A 25,618-nucleotide genomic window follows, 5' to 3' on the forward strand; every position below is an offset into this window, starting at 1 on the left:
TGCATACACACACACACACACACACACACACACACACACACACACACACGCACACACACTGCATATACAGACTCAACATACAGTTTAGGGTACAGAAGTGACTGTTTGGAGCAAGGTGGACGGATCCATAAGGGGAAAAGTACTTGTCACATAATCTTGACCACTTGACTTCAAATACCCATGTAAATCTGGTGTTGTGTTGTCTGTCCATAACCCCAGTGTTTCCACAGTCAAACCTGAGGTGGAGGGAGGAGAACCCCAGGAAGTCTCTAGAACTAGCCTGGCATATGTGTGAAACAGTAAGAGACTATTTCAAACACGGCTGTTGGAGTCAAGGACCAACGACCAAAGCTGTCACCTAATCTTTACACACAGGGCAGGCACATGTGCTCTCACTCATAAACACATTCGCACCACAAAGACGGAGAAATGCATCATTCGACTTACCAAGGTCATAATTTTTTATTATACTCTGAATAAGGTTGATATTTAAAGAGCAGAGGAAATGCCTATACAAAAGGTTTATGGAACATTCATTTACATACTGGATATATATTCTTTACAATATAGAATAGTGAAAACTGCGCTAATGGGTAAGACAGGTACAACAACATTACAACGTCCTTGACACTGAGGATAAATGCAGTGTGGCTTTTAACGTGGGAACAGCCCAACACTGGAAACTATGAGACCATTAATGAGAAGGTTAATGGGACCCTGGTTATATATGGAAAGTGGAGGGACATCACTGAATTTACTCACCGAACAATGCACTAACTTCTGCCCAACTGATGGCCTTGAAGCAAAAGCCTGAGCAACACTCCTCCTCAGTGTTTCTGAGTATAGTCTATGACACTGGTCTCGTCTTGTTCTCTTCAATACAAACGTCACACACAGAAGACAGAAGTTTGCCCTACCAGCTGTTGTAGACAGTTGTAGAGCTGTCTTCCTGTGTTTCCTCAGAGTGAATCCCTTGACACCCTTGACTACTTTTACCTTGAGTGAAGATCATACCTGGTCAGCCACTTGAAAACGCATTCCCATGGCTTCTTGGATGCCAACCTCTGTGGCATTCAATTCACTGGAGGGCTGGGCTTCAGCTCTGCCCAGCTGATTTCTAAATAGGTCCTCTCCCACTCCAGCAGAGGAGAAGGGAGTGGGCCTGTGGTCTTTGGGCCACATCTGCATATAAACCATCATAGGTTGTGGTACTTCTTTGACAGAGCACAACTTCAGCCCCCATCCCTGCCCCAATCTGGAGTTTAGCTGCATATGAGTAACCGAAACACTAGAAGCCTCTGTGGAAGACATGGGGCCTCTAGGGAATGGTGGCACATTCCCTCTAACAGGCACATCAGAGCGTCCATGAAAGGAGGTCCTTAAAGACCAAGGCAAACATTTGGCACAGAAATGAGGCACTTGCTTTTGGTGCATCGATAGGAGCTAAAAAGTGGAATGATCCACCTGTATACACACACACACACACACACACACACACACACACACACACACACACTACACTCAACCTGACATAGTTGATTCCAATTCTATATGTAGTTACATCTCTGCCCCTTTTGAAACAGAATTCACCACAAAAATCCCAGCTTATCGACTGTAGCCTGTCCCGGCTGTGAGATGTGGAAGCTAGGTCTGGATTTTAGAAGGCAGAGAGTGGAAATTTCAGGCTGGGACGGGGATGCTCAGTCTTCCTGGGATGTAATGTTCTGACCAAGGAGACCCTGGCTTTGTCTCCACGTAGCCCTGCTCCATGTCCACTCTGGAAAGTGATGGGCTCACTGCCTTCTTCGGAATCTCTGGGTACTGAGAGATGCAGGCAGGGAGCCTGCAGCAGTGGGGTACCCAACTGACCATGAACCATCACACCTCACAGTAACTACGATGACTCAGCAAATCAAACACAGCCTGTGAATTCTTGATCTTTCTCTTCATCCCTTCTCTCTCTCTCCCGACACCCACAGAGTTCCCCTCCAAAGCTGCAGGTGTCACAGGAGAATCTCGGTAACAGCTTAGAAAGGCCACATGGACTTTGGAAGATGCAGACCTCTAGATGGCCCAGCCAGTCCTGCTAAGGCTGATGCCGGTGTCTTGGTTTCCCATTTCTCCTGAACGTTTCCAGCAGGGAAGAAACCATCCTCTTCTGGTCAAGACATGTCGCTGTGCCAAGCAGAGGGTAGGCTGCTTGAGGCAAATCCATTTGGCAGATCTGCAGGTAAAGGACTGCGTGGTATCACCCTGAGACCACTGTTCCCTGTCCAGTTGAGGGGCCAGCTGTCTCTGGTGTGTCTACAAAGGGACAAGCCTCCTAGCAATCACAGCTTAGTCGGCTGCAGCATTTGACGTGGGTATGCTATGGCAGTGGCAAGTGGTTATAAATAATTTGGCATAAGTAAAATATATATTATATAAAATGGCATTTTTTTATTCTATCTTCTCGGTTTCCTCTCAGGGTCCTCTAGGCTCTCCACAGTCCGGGTGGTGACCTGAGAGCAGAATCACAGAGTCCTTTCCACCAGCAGTGGGTTCTCCGACATTATCCACATATCAGTCCACTGCTCTCGCTTCCCGTCCCTTCCGCTGCCCCGACTTAGATCCCCACCATGTTCCAACCTGCTCAGACCTTCACTAACCATGCATCTCCTCCTCAGTTTCATCGCTGTCTGCTGTAGAAAGAGAAGCTGAGAGAGCCGCTGGGCGGAGCCTATCTGTTGACAAGCGGGTGCCATGGCTACTCTGCTGTGGAGCATGAAGGGTGCTCCCGATCCACACAGATGCTAATGCGTCAGAGACCCAGGGCAGCCTTGTCTTCTATACTTCCTCTTCGTACAGCCCTTGTCCTTGGGACCCTGGTGAGGCATTTCCTGGGCCAAGATCCATCCACTCAAAATGCTCCTGACTAGATAGGTGTGTCAGATGAGAAGCTTCTCTAAGGCCAATCTGTGGTAACATTGTTTGTTCTTGGTTTGAAGAGTTGCCATACTCTCCCCCTCTGGAGTCTAGAATGTGAGGATTGTCAGTCTGGTACAAACGGGGAGAGGGCCCCACCTCGCCCCACTGCCATGTTCAGGGCCCTATGGGTCATCTGGCAGGTTTCGCTAGAGGGGCTTAGATCTTCTTAGGGGAGCCGATCATGACCTTTGACACAAAGTTCACAATGGCACTGGCAGGCTGCTCGGGGTCATGTTCTGCAAACAGGTGGCACACATTATCTGTAGCACTGCCCTGTTTCCGGGCCACAAATCCAAAGACTCTGCAAAAGACAAGCCTAGGTCAGAGGAGCCAGCACAGTGTGCAGCACCACGCATGCGCGCAGCCCCATGCATGCGCACAGGCTTTCTCCTTTTCACAGTAGCAACCTGAGAGCAATAGAGACTGCACGCAGGTTACGATGTACCAAGCACTAGCTTAGAGACCTGTCCGCCACCTGACCACTAGCCGCTGGGAACTACTGTGGGCAGAATGAGCACTGAGCCTAGAAGAATATTACCCTAACTTGAATCAAAGCTGAGGCTTCACTTGCTCCTCTTCTGGAGGTCTCTAGGGGTCCTCCGGGTACCTTCTATGGAGTCCTGAGCTCCAGCTGCCTATGCAAAATCAAGGTCTCCCATGGAAGATCGGGGCTTTAGGCCTCCAGGGAGAACACTAGAAGCTCCCAGCCCAGCCCAGCCCAGACTAGGCACCCCAAACAAGAAAGGTAATATGCCAAGGGGTCCTCTCAGGTCTGTGCAACTATGATCACTTCCGGAAGTTGTGGCTGTCTGCTACTACTGACTAGTTCTCTGGAGCAGGAAGAACTCTGAATTGGGCCTGCCGGGAAGGAGGCACATGATGAACATTTGTGCTCAGTAGACCATGTAAAGGGAGCCAAACTGGTAGCCACAAACAGTGAAGTCTCTGTGGGTGGGGAAGGCAGGGTTTAGATTCCTCTGACCATCTGGTGGCAGTGCCAAGCAGGCGGAATGAGAACTCACTGGCCAAACAAACTCCCTCAAGATCAAGAACAAAACAGAATCCCTTGAAACAAGGAAATTTTTCCAATGGGATTCACCCCTGCTCACACACACACAGATCTGGGGTTCTCAGCAGTACCGTCACCCTCAAAAATGGCTGGATTAAGAAATCTGTCTCAGTGTGTAAAGGACACTACAGATACAATAGAGACAGGGCACCCCCATCCCACTGCAACGGACAAACCAGCACCATCCGGATCTGGGTTCCGATATCAGAACACTTACTCCCTTATTTTCTACTTTCAGTTTAACTCAAACAAATGATCCCACCAACAATGACTACTTTTGTTTTGTTTGATCTTTTAAATAATCCCTTCTTTGCATATCTAGAACTGAGGTCAACTGTGCACTGTGATTTTCAAATAGAGTAGAAACACTGGCAACTTACTTAGAAGAAGGGCCATCTTTGATCCACCTTGAGAATTAAACACAAGAAGAGATTCATGTTAGCTTTTTTTTTTTAAAGGATAAAAGAGGGATACTTTTCAGTTACAAGAATGTAAAATTCTTACTTCCTGTCTTGTGGGTCCAAAGCACAGAAAATCACACTGCTCACAGGGTAATGTCTCCGGAAGAAGAGCCTGTTGGGTGGGGAGAGAGAGATTATTCCTTTCCCAAGAGTTCAGAGTGATAGATGGGTGGATGGGTGATGGATGGGTAGGTTCTTATTTCCCCAGTGGGATGATTTGTGGAGTAGAAATTATTTGATACCTCTGCTTGCTATTGGGGAGAGGACCAGAGTATCTGTTTGTGAAGAATCAACAACCAGAAGCTGGGCAGAAGGGTGCCCAGAGTAGTCAACTGAAGCACCACAAAGAGGGAAAGAATCAAGAACAGGGAATGTAGGGATGGACCCAGGAGCTCTGAGGAAATGGAGGGGCAAATGGTAAGACAGGGGAAGCACCTCAGGACCAGGACCGCTGGACCTTTTGGCTCTCCCAAAGCTGAGCTCATATTAACAGCGCCTTGGAGGACATGTGGCCTCTATACTTTTTGATACTAACTTCTGAGGTAGGTATTTTGGCATAGGTTTAAAAAAAGAAGAAGAAGAAATCAAACATCAGAGGGTTAAGGTGTTTGCTCAGGGTCATCTCCTGCAGAGTGAGGAGAAGCCTTGACCAACAAAGCCATACTCTTAGCCCAACTGCTCCATCCAAAGATTCTGTTTTCCAGCTATTCGGCAGCTTAGGACAATGAGGATAACATCTCACTTAAAGACCTGGCCCTGGGGACTGCACGTGTGGTGGCCTTCAGAGAGGCTACGGTGCACAGAGGGCTCAGGATGGTCTGGGCTATGTCCCATGCATTTGCCACAAGGGCTCCTGATACCACCCTCTGCTACTTTAACCAAGACAAGCTGCCCACAAGTTATGGGAGTAAGGATAGCAAAACAGAAGATAGTGGATTCGGGTCCATCTCAGTGGTTCGAAAGCAATGACGTAAAAGATTCTGCATCCTTAATAGAAAATAGCTTTGGGGTCAGAGAGCTGGCATGCATTTAAAGGGCAAGCATGAGGGCCTGAGCTCAGATCCCCAGCACCTATATAAAATCTGGGTACGCTGATGGGAATGTGTAAGTCCAATACTAGAGAGACTAGGGGAACTGCCTGCATTGGGCATATCCCAGTCAGTCTAGCAAAACACTCGAGTTCCAGGCTTACTAAGAGAGCCTGTTCTCAAAGAATAGAATAAAATAGAAAATGATGAAGATGGCCAATGCGGACCTCAGGCCCTTCTACCCCCTCAACTCCTCCCAAGACTTACTTTCTCTGATTGTCAGTCAGGGTGATGCCCTGGGCTGACACCTTGAAGTGTACCACCGTAGACACTGGAGGAGGTTCTTGAACCAAGGTCATGTTCAGGGCCTTCTGGACTGCCTGGTGACCAGTGAGGGACTCCATTTCCACAGAGTTTAAGTACCAAACATTACAGGCTGCAAGACAACGGCGAGGAGGTGAGACGCGCATTAGCCAGGACTGCTGGGGACATACATGCTCTATCATGTGGAGAAAGACCAACCAGAAGATGAAGGGATCAGGAACAGTTTGGATGTGTGACCCAGGCTAGAAGCACTGGTAGCACACGCTCCCTGCTCAGCAGTATTAAAGATTAAAGTATTAAAGTGCCAAGGGAGTGGTCTGTTGGTGAGAGAAGTGTGCTGTTCATCCAGGACCTTTCTTGGCCTCAGTGAGAGTAAAGACAATGGTTACCATTAACACCATTGCCCAAAATGTGGTAAGAATGGAGACTCTGAAACAAGAGCCCCAAAGAACAGCCTATTTTCATCACCCCCAGTTTGCAGGGGAGGATACCAGGCTCACAAATGGTAAGGAACATCAGTAATGTCACCTATCCGGAGTTCAAGTCAAGGTGACTTTGCTAGATCAAACTTCATGGACAACTCCAGCGTTCAGAATGGTCTTACAGTCCCAGGTGAGAGCACTACAGAGGGACCGATCAGCCTTGGTGATTTACCTGCACGTCAGCTCCCGTCTAATCTAGGTGTTTTCCTGAGCTCTCTTGAGAAGGAGAGCAAGGTGTCAAAAGTTCTTAACCTTCACACTGCCCAAGGCTTAAAGCCCACAAAGCTCTGGTAAAATGGGTACCTTTTATGCTGGGGTAACCTGAGCCCATTCTGGATAAATGAGGCACATTTTATCAGGAAGAGTTGAAAGGCCTAGAAACAACTTCAAGATGCTATTTCTTCAAAGATTCAAAGAGAATCTGTCATAAGCACATGATACAGCTAATCTACAGAGGAAGATGGTCATGCACATATAAAATTACGGCAAGAGAAAATGAAAACAGGTTATGCCCAAGAAGAAAGAAAGGGTTAAATTTAACCTCTCAACCAAATGTGAAGCAACCAGTAAACGGTAATCACGGAAATTATATAGCTACACGGAAAAATGGTTAGCAGGTAATTGGAAAAGCAGAATAAACCATCTCTGCTATGATTAGAACTATAAAATCAAAAGCATGTGTGCTATGTACAGACACTGGAAGGGTTGGAAAATGGAAAACAGACTTCAGGATGGTGAATATTCTACCTCCAATCCTGCCCTGTAGCTCATGTAGTTTCAAAAGGCATCGTGTGCGCTTGTGTGACTGTGTCTGTGCTTGTGTGCCTGTGTATGTACATGTGTTCTGACCTAACGATTATGAAAATTCCAAAGTCTTGGTACACCTAGGTGTGGTTCACAGGAAACCACAGGCTAGACTGCTGTCTTGGTGACACCACAGGGAACTTCCTGATAAGGACTGGTCCATCTGTGATGCCAGGAAGAAGTCTGGTGTTGGGAGATGTTGGCAGAAATAACAGCTCTGGAGCAGATCCCCTCTGACTGTGATGGTGGGCCAGCATCCTCTCCCCCAGAGTCAGGCTCCCAGAGAACTTGTCGTCTGCAGGGCCAAGTGCTCCTGCTGAGGGGACGACTTGGAGCTGTGGCACTTCATGACATATTGAACAGGACGGTATTCTTCAGACCTGTGCTGAGAGAACTTTCTGCCTAAAAGCGGTCTCAGATCCACATAATTTTAACTCGTCAAGGGTTACTTCTGGGAGGTTGGCTTAAGGCAATATGTCAAATTCAGGGAGAATCCAGTAGAAAGATGGCCCTTCAAGCTTGGCTTGTAGCACTGAAAAACTAGAGCCAGGCTGACTGGACAGATGGATGAATTATACAATGAGTCCTACAGAATCACAAAGAACTGAGACTTGCATTGTATTTGTAAAAACCACAAGCAAACTCGTTCTATAAACTGTAGAAAGGAATGTAAAAGGCTTGTACATAAAGGACAATCCCAGGAGAGGGGAGGGGGCAGGAACAGATCTGACGGATGCTCAGAGTAGTCTCTGGTTTAGAGAATTTCCAGCCCGCCTCCCCTTCTTCCCAGTGGGATGTGGCTGCACTGAAACAGGTTCTGGAGTCATTGACCGACCTCTTCCTTTTAGCAATGCCCTGCTTTTTATTAAAAAAAAAATAACAATGCATGGTCTTTATTAAACCATATTCACAGAGCACTAAACTAAACAGCCAGACTATCTACTGACCTATGGGAAATCTGGTGACAGAGCCTCCTTTTTTTTTTTTTTTTAAGGATTAGCTCACATTCCTCCTCTGTTTCAAGAAGAAACAATTAAGAATTGAGGCTTAAAATACAGAAACAAATTGTTTCAGCTATTGGAACAAAGTCATAATGGCATTAGTATCAGATTTCCCATCCTGAGCTGACTGCCTTGTTGCTGGGTCTTGGCTTCTACTGTGAAGATATGAGGACATTTCCAAGGACCTTAGCAGAAGTCTAGAATCCAGATGACAAATGGTATTCAGATGGCGGGGGGGGGGGGGCTTACAGTGATCAGAGATCTGAATAGTCCTACTTTTTTGATATAATGCCTGTGCTACAGGTAATCTAAATGACCGTAATTAGTCCTCAGGCAAGGATGATGTGAACCCCGCCCCCAGATCAGCTGAGCTGAATCCTTGCCTTTATAGTGTGCAGTGGATGGAAATCCACACTCCTGGTGTGCTATGGATTAGGGGAAAGCATCTGACAGCGGCCTTAAATTAAGGCTCATAGCTCAATGCCTAAGGCATCATGGAAGAGGGGGTGGATGCACAGTAAGAGCCAAGGATCACAGAGGACTGAGGCAAAACAATGTTTTCCAGATACACCTTGACTACTGCACTCATGAACTCACAGAGGCACAAGATCAAGCCATTCAACATTCAAACACAGCTGCAAGAGACACCCAAGCCCCAAGCCCTAGCCTAGCGGAGGAACCAGTGACAGCTGATTTCTGGTAAAGGAAGTGAGAGTCAGTTTTCTTTAGGGGGTGCAGTCCCTGATAGGTGAGCCATGATTCTACAGATGCCCCACAGCCATCAGTACATAGGCAGAACCAACTGGACTCAGTAAGTTATTAAATAAAAAAAAAAAGAGAACATGGGGTATGGATGAGGACATAGGGAAGGAAGACCTGGGAGGAGTTGGAGTAAATATAATCAAATTATAATGAACTTCTCAAAAAAATCAATAAAATATTAAAAATACTGTGTTGAAATGGACAAGAAATACTTAATTTCTAACAAGGACAATGACTGAGTATAACATCTATAGGATGAATGCTAGTTAAGGAGCTTGAGAACTATTTTAAAAAAAAACCGCTTATGATGAGAGATATTAAACCCAAGAGATGACTTCAGAGGCTCGTTGGTTTATGGCACCAGTCATGTGGACTAAGAAACTGAGCTCTGTTGCTAACACAGATGCAGAGGGAGGTATAGGCAAAATGCCCATTGTCTCTGACCAACAGCCTGTACGTCAGGAGCTCCAGAGTGGAATGAGACCCCACTCGACCCCACACAGAGAACCCTCCCAGAGAGGCATGTCACCAAGAGCCTACTTCTTCATGGTTCTCCCTTCCTTCCTTTCTTTCAACTTCTCTCTCTCTCTCTCTCTCTCTCTCTCTCTCTCTCTCTCTCCCTCCCTCCCTCCCTCCCTCTTTCTTTCTTTCTTCCTTTCTTTCTTTCTCCCTTTCTTTCTCCCTTTCTTTCTTTCTTCCTTCCTTTCTTTCTTTCTTTCTTTCTTTCTTTCTTTCTTTCTAACACTGATACATAGTTGTGGTTTAAAAACCAATCATTATGGGTTTTTGAAATTTTTCGAGTACATTTTTAAGAGGTAGAATCAAATAAATCAGCCAGAGGCCATCCTGATGATTTACCAGGGGATGTCAATCTAGGAGGATACCAGGGAAGATCTAAAACAAAATTGGGTGTTCTGAGTTTCTCTCTTTTGTGGTACTCACTGTCTCCGAAGGCCAGTCTGCTCAGGTTCATGAGGGATCAGAAGAGAAAGGGAAAGGCTGTTCTGTCCACTCAGGAAACTGTTCCCATGGCCTTTCTCAGAGTCTCATTTTTTTTTCTCTCTCCCTCTCTGGAGAGGGAGCATTGTCTATATTGAACAACATAAACCTGAGGTCTGTATGGCTGTGTATACATCAGATGCCAATCGTCTGAATGGCAGCCAAGCTGGAAGGCAGGAGTAAAAGTCTCTGTGACCCCTGTTGTGGCTATGGCAAACTCGGCTTTTTGAAACCTAGAACATATTCCACACTATAAGTCAGAGAGTCTTCTTTGGTTGAATAGAGGTCACAGTGATTATGTTTAACTTTACAGAGCAGACCTACATTAGAAGAATACAAACTATCCAGAGGAGATAAAGATATTCCTTTACCATGGCATTCTAGCTAGAGAGGAAGTCAGAAAGGAGATGGCATAACAGTAGGATACCACTGTCCATCAGTTAGGATGAGCACATCTCTCAGGGTGACGGCACCCGAGGTGCATAAGTGAGGATGTGGATCAAGGGGATGTTTCTCCGTTGCTGGTTGGAATACGGAATGATACAGCCACTTTGTAAAAGAGTTCTGTGGGGCCTGGAGAGATGGCTCAGTGGTTAAGAGCGCTGACTACTCTGTCAAAGGTCCCGAGTTCAAATCCCACCAACCACATGGTGGCTCACAACCATCTGTAATGAGATCCAATGCCTTCTCTGGTGTGTCTGAAGACAGCTACAGTGTTCTCACATACAGAAAATAAATACATCTTAAAAAAAAAAAAAGAGTTCTGTGGTTTCCTTCAAAACTAACTATATAGTCTTACCACAGGATCTAGCTGTCAGGATCCTCCACATTTAATCAAAGGAGTTGGAAACATCTACTAACCAAAAACTTGCACTTGGATATTTTTAGGAGCTTCATTCAGACCTGCCAAAACTTAGAACAACCCAGATATTCTTCAGTAGCTGTGCAGGTAACTAAGCTCTGCTTTGCCAGGGGCTGGGGAGAGATTGCGGTTGGTAAAAGGTTTCTACCAAAAGCTACAACGGTGAGGATGAGAGTTCAGGTCCCCAGCAAGTGGGGTGCAGGGATGTGCTGCTGTAATCGCAGCACTGGGGAGACAGAACCAGGTGGGTTCTTAGAGCCCACTGGCCAGCTGGCCCAGCCACATCAATGAGCTACAGGTCGGGTGAAAGACTCTGCTACAAAAAATAAAGTGTAGGGAAATCTGAGGAGATATACAACATGGACCTCTGCCTCTAAACACATGTGCACACACATGTTCAGACACCCATGTGTATGTACATAGATCTGCACAAACGCACATGGATAATCTCCTGCACAGTACACAAGGAAAGAAGCCACTAGTCTACGGAAAGTCGTGGAAGAAGGTTAATGGGTATAACCAAGGGAAAGAAACCAATCTGAAAATGCTGCCCAGTTTGTGTTTACAGCAAAGCATTCTGGGAAAGTCGGAACTATGGAAACCATGGAAAGGTCAGTGGCAGCGAGAGTCTCGACCATGAAGGGGGAATGAGTAGGGAGTGTGGCATGATACTGATAAATGAATGTCAATATTTCTTAAGCCCATTAACACCAAGGAAGAACGCTATACTTCTGGGCGGAGCCTTGTGAAAGTTAGAGCTACAGACGACCAATGGCTGCTGACAGAGAGAGACTCAGTTTTCTTCATGGATGAGTGCCTTGGTAAGTTATTAAGGCCTACACGTTTGGCCCTAAATACATGTACAAAAGAGCAACACTGAACTGTAGACTCATGTAGACTTACATGTGCACAAGTATAACAATAATAATAACAACTACAGGGGGGTGTGACTATGACAGGGAGTGGAGGTGTAGAAGGAGTAAGGGGGGGAAAGAAGCAGGGGAGAGATGGTGCAAGCTTTCAAGCCATTATAATTTATAATAAAGAGAGTGAGCTCTACGCACACTGTAGACTTTACTTAAGAATGCAAAGACGCCAGCTCTTCATCTGTAACACTGTGGTGTGGGAGGCCGTGAATGGAGGGACAGCACTGACATGGAATCTCTCTACCTTCTCTACCTTCCCAGAATGGACTCGGGAAGTAAACTCTATTAATAAAGATTTCATCCAAATGGCCTGGTCTCCAAAGACCAGGCTGTGTGTGGTGTCTCCGCACACAGACGGCGGAGTGGGTCCAGAGGCTGACTCATGCTGAGGGACCGTTGAGTCATAGCTCCAGGACGTTTTTACATTTTCAGCTGGCAAGGCGGGTCACCACATCCTGCCTTACTGCACCCCTACCCCCACCCTAAATACAGGCCTTGACATTTATTCCCCTGAATCTGGTCTTGTTGAGTCCGACCAATAGTTGCAGCCTCGGATGCCCTGGCCATGCCTCCTCCTCACAGATGCACCCCACCCAGCCGTGCCAAGCATCTCTACAAGGAAACTTCCTTCACAGTCTACACACAGAAAAGCAGGAAATGACTGTCAAGGGAAGTTCTACCATGGAGTTCGGTGCTGCCCGATGACTCGGAGATGCAGAGAGACAGAAACTGAAGCTGTGTCCACTGACCTGCTCCTTGTTTCAGCAGCTCGGCTGCTGAGTTGGCTGCTGTCTGGGGAGAGTTTTCTGCTATTTCCTCTAGCGGATCTGCAGGAAGAAGGGTGAGACGAAGACATGAGCTCCTGACACAGTAGTCCACACGGCATCGAAAATCTGATGACGGAATTCCCAGACGGTGACAGAGCTGACTTTCTCTCTCGAGACAATCACGTAGCCCACAGAAACTGCAATCCCATCCTGAACACAGGTGGAGGCAGCATGGCCCCCTAAAACATTTTCCTGGCCTCTGAACTCATTTACATCAGAGATCAAATTTTAAAAGACGAATACCATTTACCTACAGGAAAGCTGAACACACAGCCAAGCCCCCATCACCCTGGTGTGAATTTTTAAAAACATTCCTGTGGGTATTTTCTAACAAACACAAAAGTAAAGAGACTCATTCATTCGTGACCTAAATTTAACCATAGCAACATCATCCCCCTGCTGTAGGATTGAGAATCGACAATGCAAGTGACCTTGAAATGTAGTCTGAGATTACACGCTGTGTGTGTGTGTGTGTGTGTGTGTGTGTGTGTGTGTGTGTAAATAATTTCTTATGCACATACACATGTTTTACATGCATATATGTCTATGGATCTCATGAATGCCTGGTGCCCAAGGAGGCAGATCTCCTAGGACTGGAGTTTTAGACGGTCAGAAGCTGCCTAATGTAAGTGCTAGGACCTGGTCCTGGGTCCTCTGGAAAAGCAGTCAGTGCTCTTAACCACTAAGCCATCTCTCTAGTCCCCAAGTGTTTTTCACATCTTTAAGCTGAGCAGTCGTTGTTTTCTTGAAAGCTTCCATCCAGGTCATGATGTGCAATGTCTGGGAGCTGCTGCCAGCAGCAGGGCATTCTCCTTTCTCAATTCAGGTGGCCACTAGCTTTGTTGGTGGTGGCGGCGGGGGGGGGGGGGGGGGGTTTAGGAGTACATATCATATGAAAGACTGATGATTTTTGTAAGGCCCTCGGTGGGTCCTGGGAACGGCATGCTATGAGCGGTGCAGAAGATCTTACACGCAGCCAGATAGCACCAAGGCCTCCATCACATACCTCTCTCTGGAATGAGCAGCTTGCAGGGCAAAGCCAAGGGGGTGATGGAATGCTGGCACACCAAAGCCGTCAGGCTCCCTGCAAAGCGGATAAGAGTAAATGGCTGTCACCAATTTCTTCACCTGCTGCACGCTTAGCCAGAGAGTCAGTTGAGACCAAACCTTCAAAACCCACGCCTTTATACCACTGTGAGACGTAACTCAAAGCTCCAAGAAACGACAAGGTCCAAGTCAGTGAAGAGGGCGATGGAGGGACAGGCAGTATATGCCAAGCAAGCATACGGCCTTCGTAAGTGGAAAGTGCCAGGGTGCTTCTGAAACAGTAGGACACAGGGCTGCCCCAGGCTATCCAGAAGGCTGTGAAAGGCTCTCAATTCACAAAGAAGAGGGATGGCTCTGGTGGCAGCTCTGTGCTCCTTCCTCCCTGTGCCTGATGGATGCGGTCACAGTGAACACTGACCCTGCTGGGACCCAGCTGCTGCCGTTCACCTTGTTGTATTCTAGCTCCGTTTATCTACTCTTGACAAAGCTTCCAAAGAACAGCTGTCCCTTCAGCTTACCTTAAAGACCTCAGGAGGCAGCCTGACACCCAGGGCCTGAAGTGAGAGGAACCCACCACGGCACAGAGGCCCTCGAATCTAAGCCACCCGAAGGAGGGAATCTATGCCCTGAAAAGTAGCATAAGAGCCTCTCAAGTAACTCACCGAAGTATGGTTCGTTCGAGCACCCTTTCAACCGCACTCCCTTTGGGGTACACTCAATCAGGAAATGCCGGACGAGTTCATTGGACAAATCTCCTGCTGCGGAAGGAATAAAAATTTATTATTTTAAATTTAAAGCATAGGAGAATCAGAGTAGAGGTAGAGGGAAAGGAGAGAGGGAGAGAGAGAGAGAGAGAGAGAGAGAGAGAGAGAGAAATATATATATAGACTGGTGGATTGTTAGAAGACAGACAGACAGACAGGACTTTTATATTTGCCTCCTGCAGATACCAAACTTAAGAGCTACCCCTGAGAAGGCTCCCTCTAAACAGGATTAAACCACTGCACTACTGGGCCACCTAGAACCACTCCTGGGATGCTCAGTGGGCGGTACCATAAGCCAGATGGATAGTAAGACCTGTTGGAGTAAAAATGTGGAGACTAAGAGAGTCCCCGAGAGCCATCCTCAGATGCTCTAAGAACTCCCAGAGAAGGGGTGAACTAGCAGCTCAGAATGACTCTGGCCTTGGAGTACCAGCTGCATTCCTCCAAGAGAGGAAAGGCCACAGCTCCGGCAGAGAAGACTTCAGTAAAGAGCTGGAAGTACGCCAGCCCTCTGGGTGAGGTGGGGCCACCAGCTGGGTACAGAAACGCCTTCAGCAACAAGCAGTCTGCTATGTAGGGGCAGCGTTCTACCAAACTGCTAGTAAACAGGACACTTGTGTTCAAAGCCAGCTGCTGAGCCCAAAGAGAAGGGGCCTGAGGAGAAGCCACTGAATGGAAAAGTACAAACTGAACCAGGAGAAAACTAAGTCACTTCCCCAAGCTGCTAAAGTCAGTAGACTCCCTGTGTGCTGTATCTCTCTCCTTAACTGCTGTCTTTAGCACCCTGAGACCTAGCCTCTCAACACTGCTGATACTGGAACTGCAGGAACAAGACCTACTGAATTTGTGATTGGGGAGAGGTTGCCAGACGCTAACCTCTGTAAGCTGAATAGTTCTGATCCCAAATCCAAAACCTGGCAAATTTTGAACACCAGAATGACACCATAAATGGACAATTCCACACCATTAAACATTGTCTCATGAACAAAATAATGGAAAACATTGTATAACAGTACCTTCAAAATGTACGGGATGTGTATGAATTCTACACAAGATGTAAATGGATTTTTAACCTTAAGACTTGGGTCTCCCCGGTTCTGTTCCTAGTACCCACGTGACAGCTCACGACTGTCTGTAACTCCATTTTCAGGGTATCTGACACCCTCTTCTGGCCTCCATGGGCACTAGACATATACATATTATACAGGGAAAATATCACACAAGTAAAATAAGAAAGTAATAATCTTTTTAAAGACTTAAGCCTCATTCCCAAGATATCTCATTACACAGGTACAGATACTGTGAAATCTGAAAACGATCAGACACCTTGACCATGTCTGTTTGCGGCCCTTCCAGTCTAATGAGAACACCCACTGAAGGTCTGGGTTCTACTTGTGGGAAATGCCCCATGAAGACCCTGCTGCCAAGGGCATTTTGGAACACAGAGTCTAAAATGAGCACAGTCGTCTCGTCTCAGCATGACTGGAGGGGGCACAGGGACTAACCGGCTCTTCACTCATTGGAGAAACTTTTCTTGCTATTCTACCGTTGGACTGTTGAAACCCAAATGTGCAATCCAGGCCTGGGTGTACGCGCAGAGGCGAGGCTGCACTTCAGCCAGTGGAGACCACCATGCTGCGTTTCCCGACATCTGCTATTCACATAACCTCTATTTTGTTCCTTTATTCTCAGACTTAGAATAAAGTCTGCCCAAGGCAGGATATGTTCCCAGACATTGTAAGTCCATTCCTGATCTGTCACTAACCGAGTTCTAAGTAAGGCCTGGCGTCCTCAGCAGCCAGGTCTGAGTGAGTGCTTTGTGATAAAAAGTCTGTGTGTCCCCTGGAGTAGTGCTCTGTTGAGCTTCTTATGTTGAAATCCTGGACATTCTATGTGACATCGCTTACTCTCCTCCCCACAACCGTCCCACTCCCTCGCAAAAGCCCTGTCAGTACCCACAGGTTCAGGGCTGTGCTCTCTGAGTCCTAGGTGCCTCCCAACCACACTGCCTAGCCTTTCAAGACAAGCACATTCCTAGAAGCAGGTCAATCACCTGCGCCTGAAGCTGGCTGACATCTTACAATCTCAATGCGGCTTGCACAGCGTTTGCTCTAGGAAGCTTTTGGCACAGATTTCAAGCAAGAGTTTGGATAGATCGTCCCAGAGGCAGGCATGGGATGGGACAGAAAGGTGCCAGCCACATGCATGCTTACTCTGATTCCTCTCTCCAGCTAACAACGCAGCATCTCCCATGTGGCAAAGGCTCAGCTCCCACAGAGATGTTCTGGTGGTCAGTGAAGATGTAGGAAGGGGTGGGGTCTTAGGGTCACTTAGAGCATGCTAGCTTCCTCCCAGCCTCTCCCCTTCACGTAGCAGGCAGAGGGTGAACACGTACTCCCTCACGCACAAGCACGCTATTATGATTTTATCCATCACAGGCCTAGTACCAGAGACAACCAAATGAGCTGAGCCTCTTAAAACTGTGAACCACAGAGAACACTATCTGATAAGAAAACTACCCAGGGCATCCTGCCCTATGATGACTCCTCGTGACCTGAGGCGTTCGGTAAGCTAAAGTTTTGACTCATAATATAGTACGTAGAACATGTGTTCACATTGCCAAGTTTAAAAAAAAAGGACAAAATGATCATATTAGAGATATGTGCCTATCCAGTGATGCCTCGCATGTGAACACCCAAAGGAAGAAGGGCTGACAGGGAACAGGGTGCTTTACTGGGTCCTTGGCTCTACTGCAGTGGTTCTCGACCTGTGTGGGTTGTGACCCCTTAAGGGGCTGAATGACCCTTTCACAGGGGTCATCTAAGATCATCGGGGAAAAAATTTTTATTAATATATATATATATATATATATATATATATATATATCTCCATTCTTAACAGTACCAAACCTACAGTTATAAAGTAGCATCAAAAACAAGTTTCTGGGGGTTGGGGATTTAGCTCAGTGGTACAGCGCTTGCCTAGGAAGCTCAAGGCCCTGGGTTCGGTCCCCAGCTCTGAAAAAAAGAAACAAAAACAAACAAACAAACAAACAAAAAAACAAAAAAACAAAAAACCAAGTTTCTGGTTGGGGATCACCGCAACAGGAAGAACTTCATTAAGGGGTCATAGCATTAGGAAGGTTGAGAACCACTAATCTACTATTATGGAAAAGAAATGAAGATAAAATGTATAAATGGGTATATGTTTTTAAGCAAGATAACTACTTAAGGAAGGACCCTTATAAAGCAAACAAACAACAGACAGCCCTGCCCGTGAGCCATTACCTTTCTTGTTCAGGTGCAAGACCGATGGAGGAGGTGTGGCCACCTTCATGGCCAGGCCGTAGGCCCCTCGGAAGGAGTGACTGTCCCTCACGATGAATGACCCAGGAGCTTTGTCCTTCAACATGGCGATGGCTAGAAGGAGTAAAGGCATGGGTGACTGCAGGGGACAAAGGTCACTGCCCGCACAGAGTCTGCGATGGCTCCATGTCTGAAAATCGCACTGCAGTCTGGGATGACGCTCAGTGCGACAGGAGAAGAGTAACATTCTCTTCCCTGGCCATGGTCCCAGAGATGGCTCGGCCACCCGACAGTGGACTGTTACAAAGCACTGATGTCCCCTCTCTTCGGCGCATGTGCACTCTCCCCCCTTTTGTCACCGGTGTGAAACTGGTGCTGGGAGCGCCCCACCCTCAGGACTCCCGTTCTCTATACGTCATCCAGATCTCAGGTGCTCCAGGACAGCCTCAGAAGATGAACTAAGGATGGTGGTCCCTTCTCCTGGCTGCTTCTACAACCAGGCCAGTGGACCCCGCTTGGCAGATGAACATGGAGTAAGGAAAATCCCATCTTTTTATCTGTGCTGCTAAGCGGTGAGAGAGGAGTTAGAAGGACTCGGGGACATTGGCCACATAAGGCAGCTCTGTGTGTGCTGTGGAGAGGGGCAGGGAGGGGTGAGTGAGACTGGACTTGCTAAGCAGCCCTCACAAAGGCCGCCTGAGGAAAATGGAAGGCCTTCCAGGTCACGCTGGTGTTTGCCCCCCCCCCAACCTCACCCACGCTTCTCTTCCCGGGAGGAACTGGAGTCTCACAGTTTCTGTTATCTCTAAAATCTAATGGCCGAGACTCAGGGAGGAAATAGCCTTTCTGAGAGATGATCCTGTGAATGAAGGGCCCATGAGCATCTTTTGGACTTCAACAACCTGGTGGCCAGTGTGGGGCAGGTTCATGCAGGCTACAGGAAGTTCTTTACAGGGAGAGCTCCAAACTTCCATTGCCTTTCCTGGCCCTCGGCCACCAAGCCTGAGATTCCCCCCAGTGCATTTGCTCTCCTCCACTGCCTCTTTCTGCAATACTCTGGAGCCCAGGACCCCGAGGAGTCCTTGGTAGCGATCCAAGCAGTGTCTCCTCCTCAGAGCTGGCCTAGTGAAACAATCAGTGCTCACAGGCCACACTCTGAGATGCATGTGGCTGGAACCCACTCCTCACTCAAACCCTCATTCTGTACAGTTTTCCCCATAAAACTGTGAGGGCTGTGGAATGTTCACCAGAGGCCTAAGATAAAGGGTGTGCTTATCAGCACCACAGCTGATGCAAGGGCATCCCTGACAGAAGGACCCAGAGACCAAGTATGACCAACACTCCAAGGGGTCCCTTGCCCTGCCTACCTTGTTCTCTTGAGATGTCTGCCTTGTACCAGAACTTCGAAGTGTCTTGAACAAACTTCACAATCACGAGTTTATCATTTGGGCTATCTGTGAAGCAGAATTTTTAACACAGAATGTTTTTATTGCTGCCTCTTTTAGGATGATAACGCAAGTCCAAACCCATGCCTAGGTTTCAGGGAGGCACAGAAGGTCCTAAGTGGGGAGGAGACACAGCTCAAAGGATCGACTGGAAGGGAGAGCCCATGCCTCAGGGTACAGTGCAAGCCAAGCATATTTTCTTTTTTTTTTTTTTTTTTTTTTTTTGGAGCTGGGGACCGAACCCAGGGCCTTGCGCTTCCTAGGCAAGCGCTCTACCACTGAGCTAAATCCCCAGCCCCCAAGCATATTTTCAATCCCAGAAAGGAGGACATGGCAGCGAGCCTGGTGCCAAACACTTGAAACAGCTTATAACTCAATTCTGGATTAATAAATTGGGAAGAAAGAAAGTAACTTTTTAAAAAAATCTCTATTTTTGAAGTCAAAATGAATACATAGCCATTGCACCATCTGCCCTTTTTGTCCCATGTCTACAGTGCATAAAGGAGGAAGCTGAGAGGATTTACAAGAAAAACTGACCCTGTCTGGCTTTAGGCAAGCAGGATGGGAAAGAGCCATCAGGGAGTCTGAACATTTCCTACAGGAAGGCTGGCTCAAATGGGAAACCCCGGCCAACCTCTCCTGAGGGAATGGGCAGACACAGAGACATACCTGGCAAAGGTGTGGCCACTTCTGAAGGCTTGCAGAAGTCTGGAAGGACATTCGGGAAGGGGATGCTCATGGTGCTCCCACTGTGGGGGCTGGAGAAGCCACTGGATGAAGGGGAGACTGAGCCCAAAGAGCGATCTCCCTCTGAGGTTCTCTTCTTCTCCGGGAGGGGTGGCTGCCCGGGTAGGCTTATGCCCTGGTTCTGCAGGCCCGGACTGTGGTGGCTGCTGGCTCCAGGTGATACCGTGAGAAAGTTGTGGGACAGGAAGCCGTTGTCCGCAGCCCCTGTCGTTGTCAGAGGGGTTCCAGGGACTGGTGATGGACCGTGGGAATTAACCAGCAAGGTGCCAGCATCCTCACTGGGTGGAAGGCCACTTGTTACTGTAGTTACTGTGTTGAAACCCAAGAAGGCTTGGCTGCCTGCAGGAGGCATAGCATCCTGAGACTCTGACATGGACAGCTCATGGCTGTGGAAAGAGGCCTGGAGCTCTGAGGACTGGAAGCAGGGCAGCCCTGGTGAGTTCTTACCAGAGCTACAGAACTCATGGGTGCCGAGGGAACTTTCGGAAGGGCGGTTGTTCCCCAGTAGGGTGAGGGTGGACTTCGGGCTGCTCTCTGCCCACTGGCGTTCTGCAGAAGGCGGGCTGTTCAGAAGACAAAAAGCAGCCACAGGGAAATGTAAGGAACATACAATAGGTGCCTTAAATCCAGCAACGGTTACAAGACACAGATGAGACATCCTCCATCCCTTACATGTGTTTCAGTGACCCAGGCTGACCTCGGTCTAAAAATATTAAGTAGAAAATTGTAGAAATAAACAACTGCTAAGTCTTAAGTATTACTCTGAGTGGGAAAATGAACTGTGTACTGTCCTACTCAGTCATGGCCAGGACATGTGTCATCCCTTATCCAGCGTATCCATGGAGTATATGCTGCCTGCCTGACATGGTGTGTGTTCGTGAACTCTCGGGTTACTTAGAAATAGTCCCAAAGGGGCTGGTGAGATGGCTTAGTGGTTAAGCACTCTGTAGAAGAGCCTTGTTTGATTCCTAGTACCCGCCAGTGACTTATAACTGCCTGGAGCTCCTGTTCTAGAGGACCTGCTGCCCTCTGCTGGCCTCCGCAGGGACCAGGCATACATGTGGCAAACAGACTACAGGCAGGCAAAACATTCATATGATAAAAATAATAAAGATATAAATCTAACAACATCAAGCGCCCCAAAGACCAAGGGTGGGGATGGGGACACTGGCTGATTGGCTATGGAGTCCAATGGATTTCCTTTGAGAAATGGTCAGAGTTACCATAGGGAAAGTATCATATGCAGGGTTGCTCCTTTCTAGGATCTTAGGCATCAACTAATGCCTAAGGCCATATTTCCTGCACACCGAGGACTGGGAATTACCACATTCAGGAACCTCGAAAACCCATTTAAAAAACACAGTTCTTGCAACATATATGTACTTAAATTGACACACACTAGGTATAGAGTCTACATGTGATGTCTAGTCCTTAGAGGACTCCCTTTTATTATGTTGTTTAACTTTTAAGTCTTCAACTATTTGTTTGCTTTATTTGTATGTTCGTGGCTGGTTGGCTTGTCTCAGGACAGGGTCTTTCTGTGGAACAGCCCTGGCTGTCTCAGGACTCCCTTTGTAGAACAGGATGGCTTTGAACTCAGAGAGATCGGCCTGCCTCTGCCTGCCCCTGTCCCCCTCATACCCCCCTTCCCTGAGTGCTGGGATTAAAGGTGTGCACTAGCACACCCAACAAAACCGTGTACAATAAACACGGGGCATTTGAGCTCTCCGCTGGGCCAGTGTGGCAGCTGGCCTTACTGAGTTTCAAAAGGCCTGCGTCTTCATAAGACAGAAAGACAGTTTGCTCTGAAGCCCTTCTGTCCTTCCTTTTCGTTTTTTGCAGCACCACTAGGACAGAGTTTCTTATGTGTTCATATATTTTCCTCATGCCAGTGCACAAAGCAAGCTACCTGAGCAAGTGTCCAGCAGGCAGGCCTAGGCATGAGCTTTTCTTCACCATGTATGTCTGAGTGAGGCCACACCGTTGGGTTCTGCTCTGCCCACTCCTTTGTCTAAGCCCCTCTTCCTACCTCTCTCTCCTCTGGCCGGGGCCGTTGCTGGAAACTGTGCAGGATGCCGCGAACACCTGCTGGAAGTTGGGTGTTGCAGGCATATCAGCCCGAAGCAGGGTGGGTTTGGATCCGAGGGGGCTCTCTGACATCCCCACAGTGTGGCTGATAATCTCTGTGCAGCCTCGTGGTTCTAAAGCAGGAGAAACAAAAGCAGAAAGACCCTGATAATGTGATCCATAAAGCCACAATCTCACCCTTTTTGCGTGTTCATAACGAGCTGTGCTGACTTCTGTTGCTCGTGGCCACAATGAACCATGACAGTGATAGCACAGGAGGCCGGTGCGGGTGGCTTTGTTCCATTATGTGCTGACTGCCTCCCGGTTACTGTTTCCAAAGAGAAAGCGGTTAATTCCCTGTGTGCTTTGTCCAACCTGAGCTGGCTACATGCGTGAGGGACAGACGTACGGACAGCCCACTCTGTAAACCAGCAGGGCCCTTCTGCACAGAGACACCCTCTCCCTTTGAGAGCAGGCACTATCTGGAATGGTTACCTTTCCTTTTGTTCCCCACCCTCCCATACTAGTGACTCAGGGACTTTATGTCCAGGGACCATGGGGCACAGATCTGATGATGTCATATACTATTCTTGGGAAATGAAGATGTGGGTTCAGAGTTGCCAAAGCATCTAGGGCAAAGGTCACAGAGAAGGAGGACCTAGAACTAGTCAGGTATTCTCAGTCCTAAGCATCAGGGGTTGGCACCAAATATCCAGTAATTGTCACAAGTGTCTCCTGGGAACTAAAGAAAAAACTTGGGTAGTTTCTTCTGGGAGGTACTAAAAACCTATGTGTGGGAAATGCACCCAGGAAGCGTGCATGACCCTGTCCAATAACAAAAGCTTTCACTGACTTAAGCACCAGAGATAAAATCAATTTCATCCAGTCACCCCTTAAAGCACTATCTCATCTCTGAAGAATATCCCACCCTCCCCAACCTGCCTCCCACCCATCTCACTTTCATTTTGATACAACAGTCTTAAACTTCGAACCAAAATATTGCCAAGAAACACAAGTGGAAAAAAAAAAAACAAAAAAGCGCATCATCCTTCCAAACAAAATCCCAGCAACAAAAGACACAGCTGATTCAAAAATCAGAGTTAAAACATACAGACTATCAAGAAAGAGAAAAGAGAGAAACTCTCATTTCCACCAACGAACCTGAGCTCCCAAGGATAATCAAATGGCAACTCTAGAAATTAAAAGCACAATAAAAGAAGCTTGGGGTTAAGGACTCAGCAGAGGAGAGAGCAAACTCCTCCCGGTGAAGAGGAAACTCGCAAAGAAGACACCGGAGTGAGGACGGAAAATGCAGCCAGCGCCAGGATGAAAACTCTACTAACCGCGTGGGCGCTGCGTGAGGCAGAAGCCATGCTGGAAAAGACATTTACTGAGAACTTAACCAAAATACCAAAGAAGTCAAACCTCAAGTTAAAAGGAAATTGCCAGCAATCAGAAATAGTACCAATTAAAAGGGTATACTGTTACTTAGTATGGAAGAAAAAAAACTTGTGAAAACCAGGACACAACCTTAAATGTGGTGACTTATCCATTCGGGAACCGTGATTGGCCAGGAATTTTTGTGCTAATATTTCAGCTCTTACTAAAATTCTCAGTGTAGAAAAAGCCAGTACTGCTGGGCTATTTGTATACAGCGCGGGGTGAATGCCTGTATCTTCTGGGATTTATCTGTAAATCCTTGGGACAGGTGTAGCCTCCTTATCCCCACCCCAGTACAATCCACAATATTTAAAAATAAATGCTTGGTGTACAATTTAACAAACTGTATGGTCATCTAAGTGACCTTCATATTTTCTGTAGCATCTATGGCAGAGAAACACATACACATGTTGTTTGAACCATCACTCTCTTCACAGCCTTCCAGGTAAAAACCTTATCTCCATCCACATCCGTCTGCATTTATTTTCTAAGATGAAGGAAGGAAGGAAACCAGAACAGGGCAGTGACGCCAACATGGTCCTGTCCTCTGCGGGCAAGCATTTGTCAAAGACTGAGGCCTGGAGAGAGGGGGGCTTGGGACTTCCAGGAAGACTCTTGGATGACTACCTTCTGTCAAGAGGGGGTCAGTCAATCTGCTGTTTGCTGTTAAGGGAGGAACCATTCATTTCTGCTGACAGTTTGAGAATCCACCCAGGATGGTAGAGCATGAATGGAAACAGGAGAATGAGCAGCTGAAGCTTAGGAAGCAAACGGTGAGCAGGAAACATGGCTGAGCCGTGTGTGTGTGTGTGTGTGTGTGTGTGTGTGTGTGTGTGTGTGTGTGTGTGTGTGTGTGTGTGTGTAACCTCACGGCCCACCCCTAGTGAATGACTTCCTTCACTGAGACACCACCTCCTAGAGCTTCCAGAACCTTCCAAAACAGTGAAACCGTCTGGAGATCAAGTATGCCTGAACACAGGGGCCTGGGCATCGAGTAGAATTCACATTTAAACTAGAGCATGGTGGAGGTGGCATTTGATTAAGACCAGGAAGGACAGTGGGCTTCAGGTGGGTACAACAGACTTGAAGAACACCAACCACTAGCCCGATGCTCAGACGGAGAGGCTGCCCCTACCCTTGCCTGGTGGAATACACAGAGGAGGTTCTGGTTGTGCACACTATGAGTACATGGATGGATGGATGGTCAGACAGATGGATGTTTGCATGGGTGGGTAGGTGGATGGACAAACAGACTGAGAGATGAATGGGTGGTGGGTGGGTGGATGGATGGGTGGGTAAGTGGAGGAATGACTGGTTTCGAACTTCCGGCTGAAGTCTAGAGCTTGATGTGGAAGTTCTGCCAGAGTCTGGCTGACGGGTGGAAGGAGGTGTGGACCACCACTAGGATCCAGTCCCAAGGAGCAGCACAGATCTTTGGAGTCTTCATTAGTGAAGCCTAACGCTTCTGCCTGAGGGTCACATACAAGCCAGCGAGGAATGGAGCAGTGTAGTGGTCAGCACCTGAACCTGTGACTGCTGCTGCTCCAGCCAGCCCCACGCAGCACAGGGCCACCCTCACTCCTCCTTGTCTCTGTCGTTGAGCCTTGAGAATCTGGGAAACCCATGCCAGAATTCAGAAGCACTGAGCATGCTTACATGGCGCCAAACACTCCCTCCAAATGAGCACAGGCGGAGGAAAATCAAATCCCTCTCTGTTCCTGTTATCACCGTGTTTTCCCAGAAAACAGCAAGCCCAGCACTTCCCATGAAAGTGGCTTTGTTTACCATTCATTAGCCCTGACTCTGGGGGCACCATGGCTGGGTGGTTCCCTCTTGTCCCTGGCCTTGTATCAGGACTTAACCCTTCCTTTACCCACTGGCTTGCTTGCTCATGCTAAGTGCTTGATGCAGGGATTCCCCCAGGCACCTGGTACAGTTTCTTCTCCAGCAGATCCCCTTCCCCTGCCTGCACTCAGAAATGCCGGTCAGCAAAAGGTAACCCCCCCCCCCAACAGCCTAATGCCCTAGCAGATAACGTAGTTACTATCTGGATCTCTGTGTTCACGGAAACACGGGTGCTAGCTGCCTTTCTAGGACGGCGGAATGATGATCCAGTCTGATGACCCAACAACAAAACCAAGAAAACACAGGCAGGGGTGGGGGTGGGGTGGGGGGTGGTTACCACTTACCATGGCAACATACCCTGAGCAGAGGCAAAGCTGCCATCTTGAAAGGCTTCCTTTTGGGTCACAGTACCCCACAGGGGCTTTCTCCTCTTTGCATGTGAGAGA

The 25,618-nt window shown here is 47.7% G+C and overlaps 1 protein-coding gene across 14 annotated transcripts in view; it reads right to left on the minus strand.

Moving 5' to 3' along the window:
- Positions 1–437: 437 nt before the first annotated feature.
- Positions 438–25,618, minus strand: part of Tns3 (tensin 3) — a 232,534-nt gene continuing 207,353 nt past the window's right edge. For 9 of the 14 annotated variants that reach the window (XM_087583894.1, NM_001170459.2, XM_087583890.1 and 6 more), the window contains 11 exon segments: positions 21,850–22,021; positions 19,743–20,383; positions 18,996–19,082; positions 17,611–17,742; positions 14,222–14,317; positions 13,519–13,596; positions 12,435–12,512; positions 5,793–5,961; positions 4,541–4,609; positions 4,417–4,443; positions 438–3,268 (listed from right to left, as the gene is read on the minus strand). In XM_087583894.1, coding sequence (XP_087440020.1) covers positions 3,124–3,268; positions 4,417–4,443; positions 4,541–4,609; positions 5,793–5,961; positions 12,435–12,512; positions 13,519–13,596; positions 14,222–14,317; positions 17,611–17,742; positions 18,996–19,082; positions 19,743–20,383; positions 21,850–22,021 — 1,694 coding nt within the window. In that variant the 3' untranslated portion in view covers positions 438–3,123. 14 annotated transcript variants of the gene reach the window in all.

The sequence above is a fragment of the Rattus norvegicus genome, chromosome 14, assembly GCF_021556685.1.
Source record: "Rattus norvegicus strain SHRSP/BbbUtx chromosome 14, alternate assembly SHRSP_T2T, whole genome shotgun sequence".
Classification (NCBI taxonomy): Eukaryota; Metazoa; Chordata; class Mammalia; order Rodentia; family Muridae; genus Rattus; species Rattus norvegicus.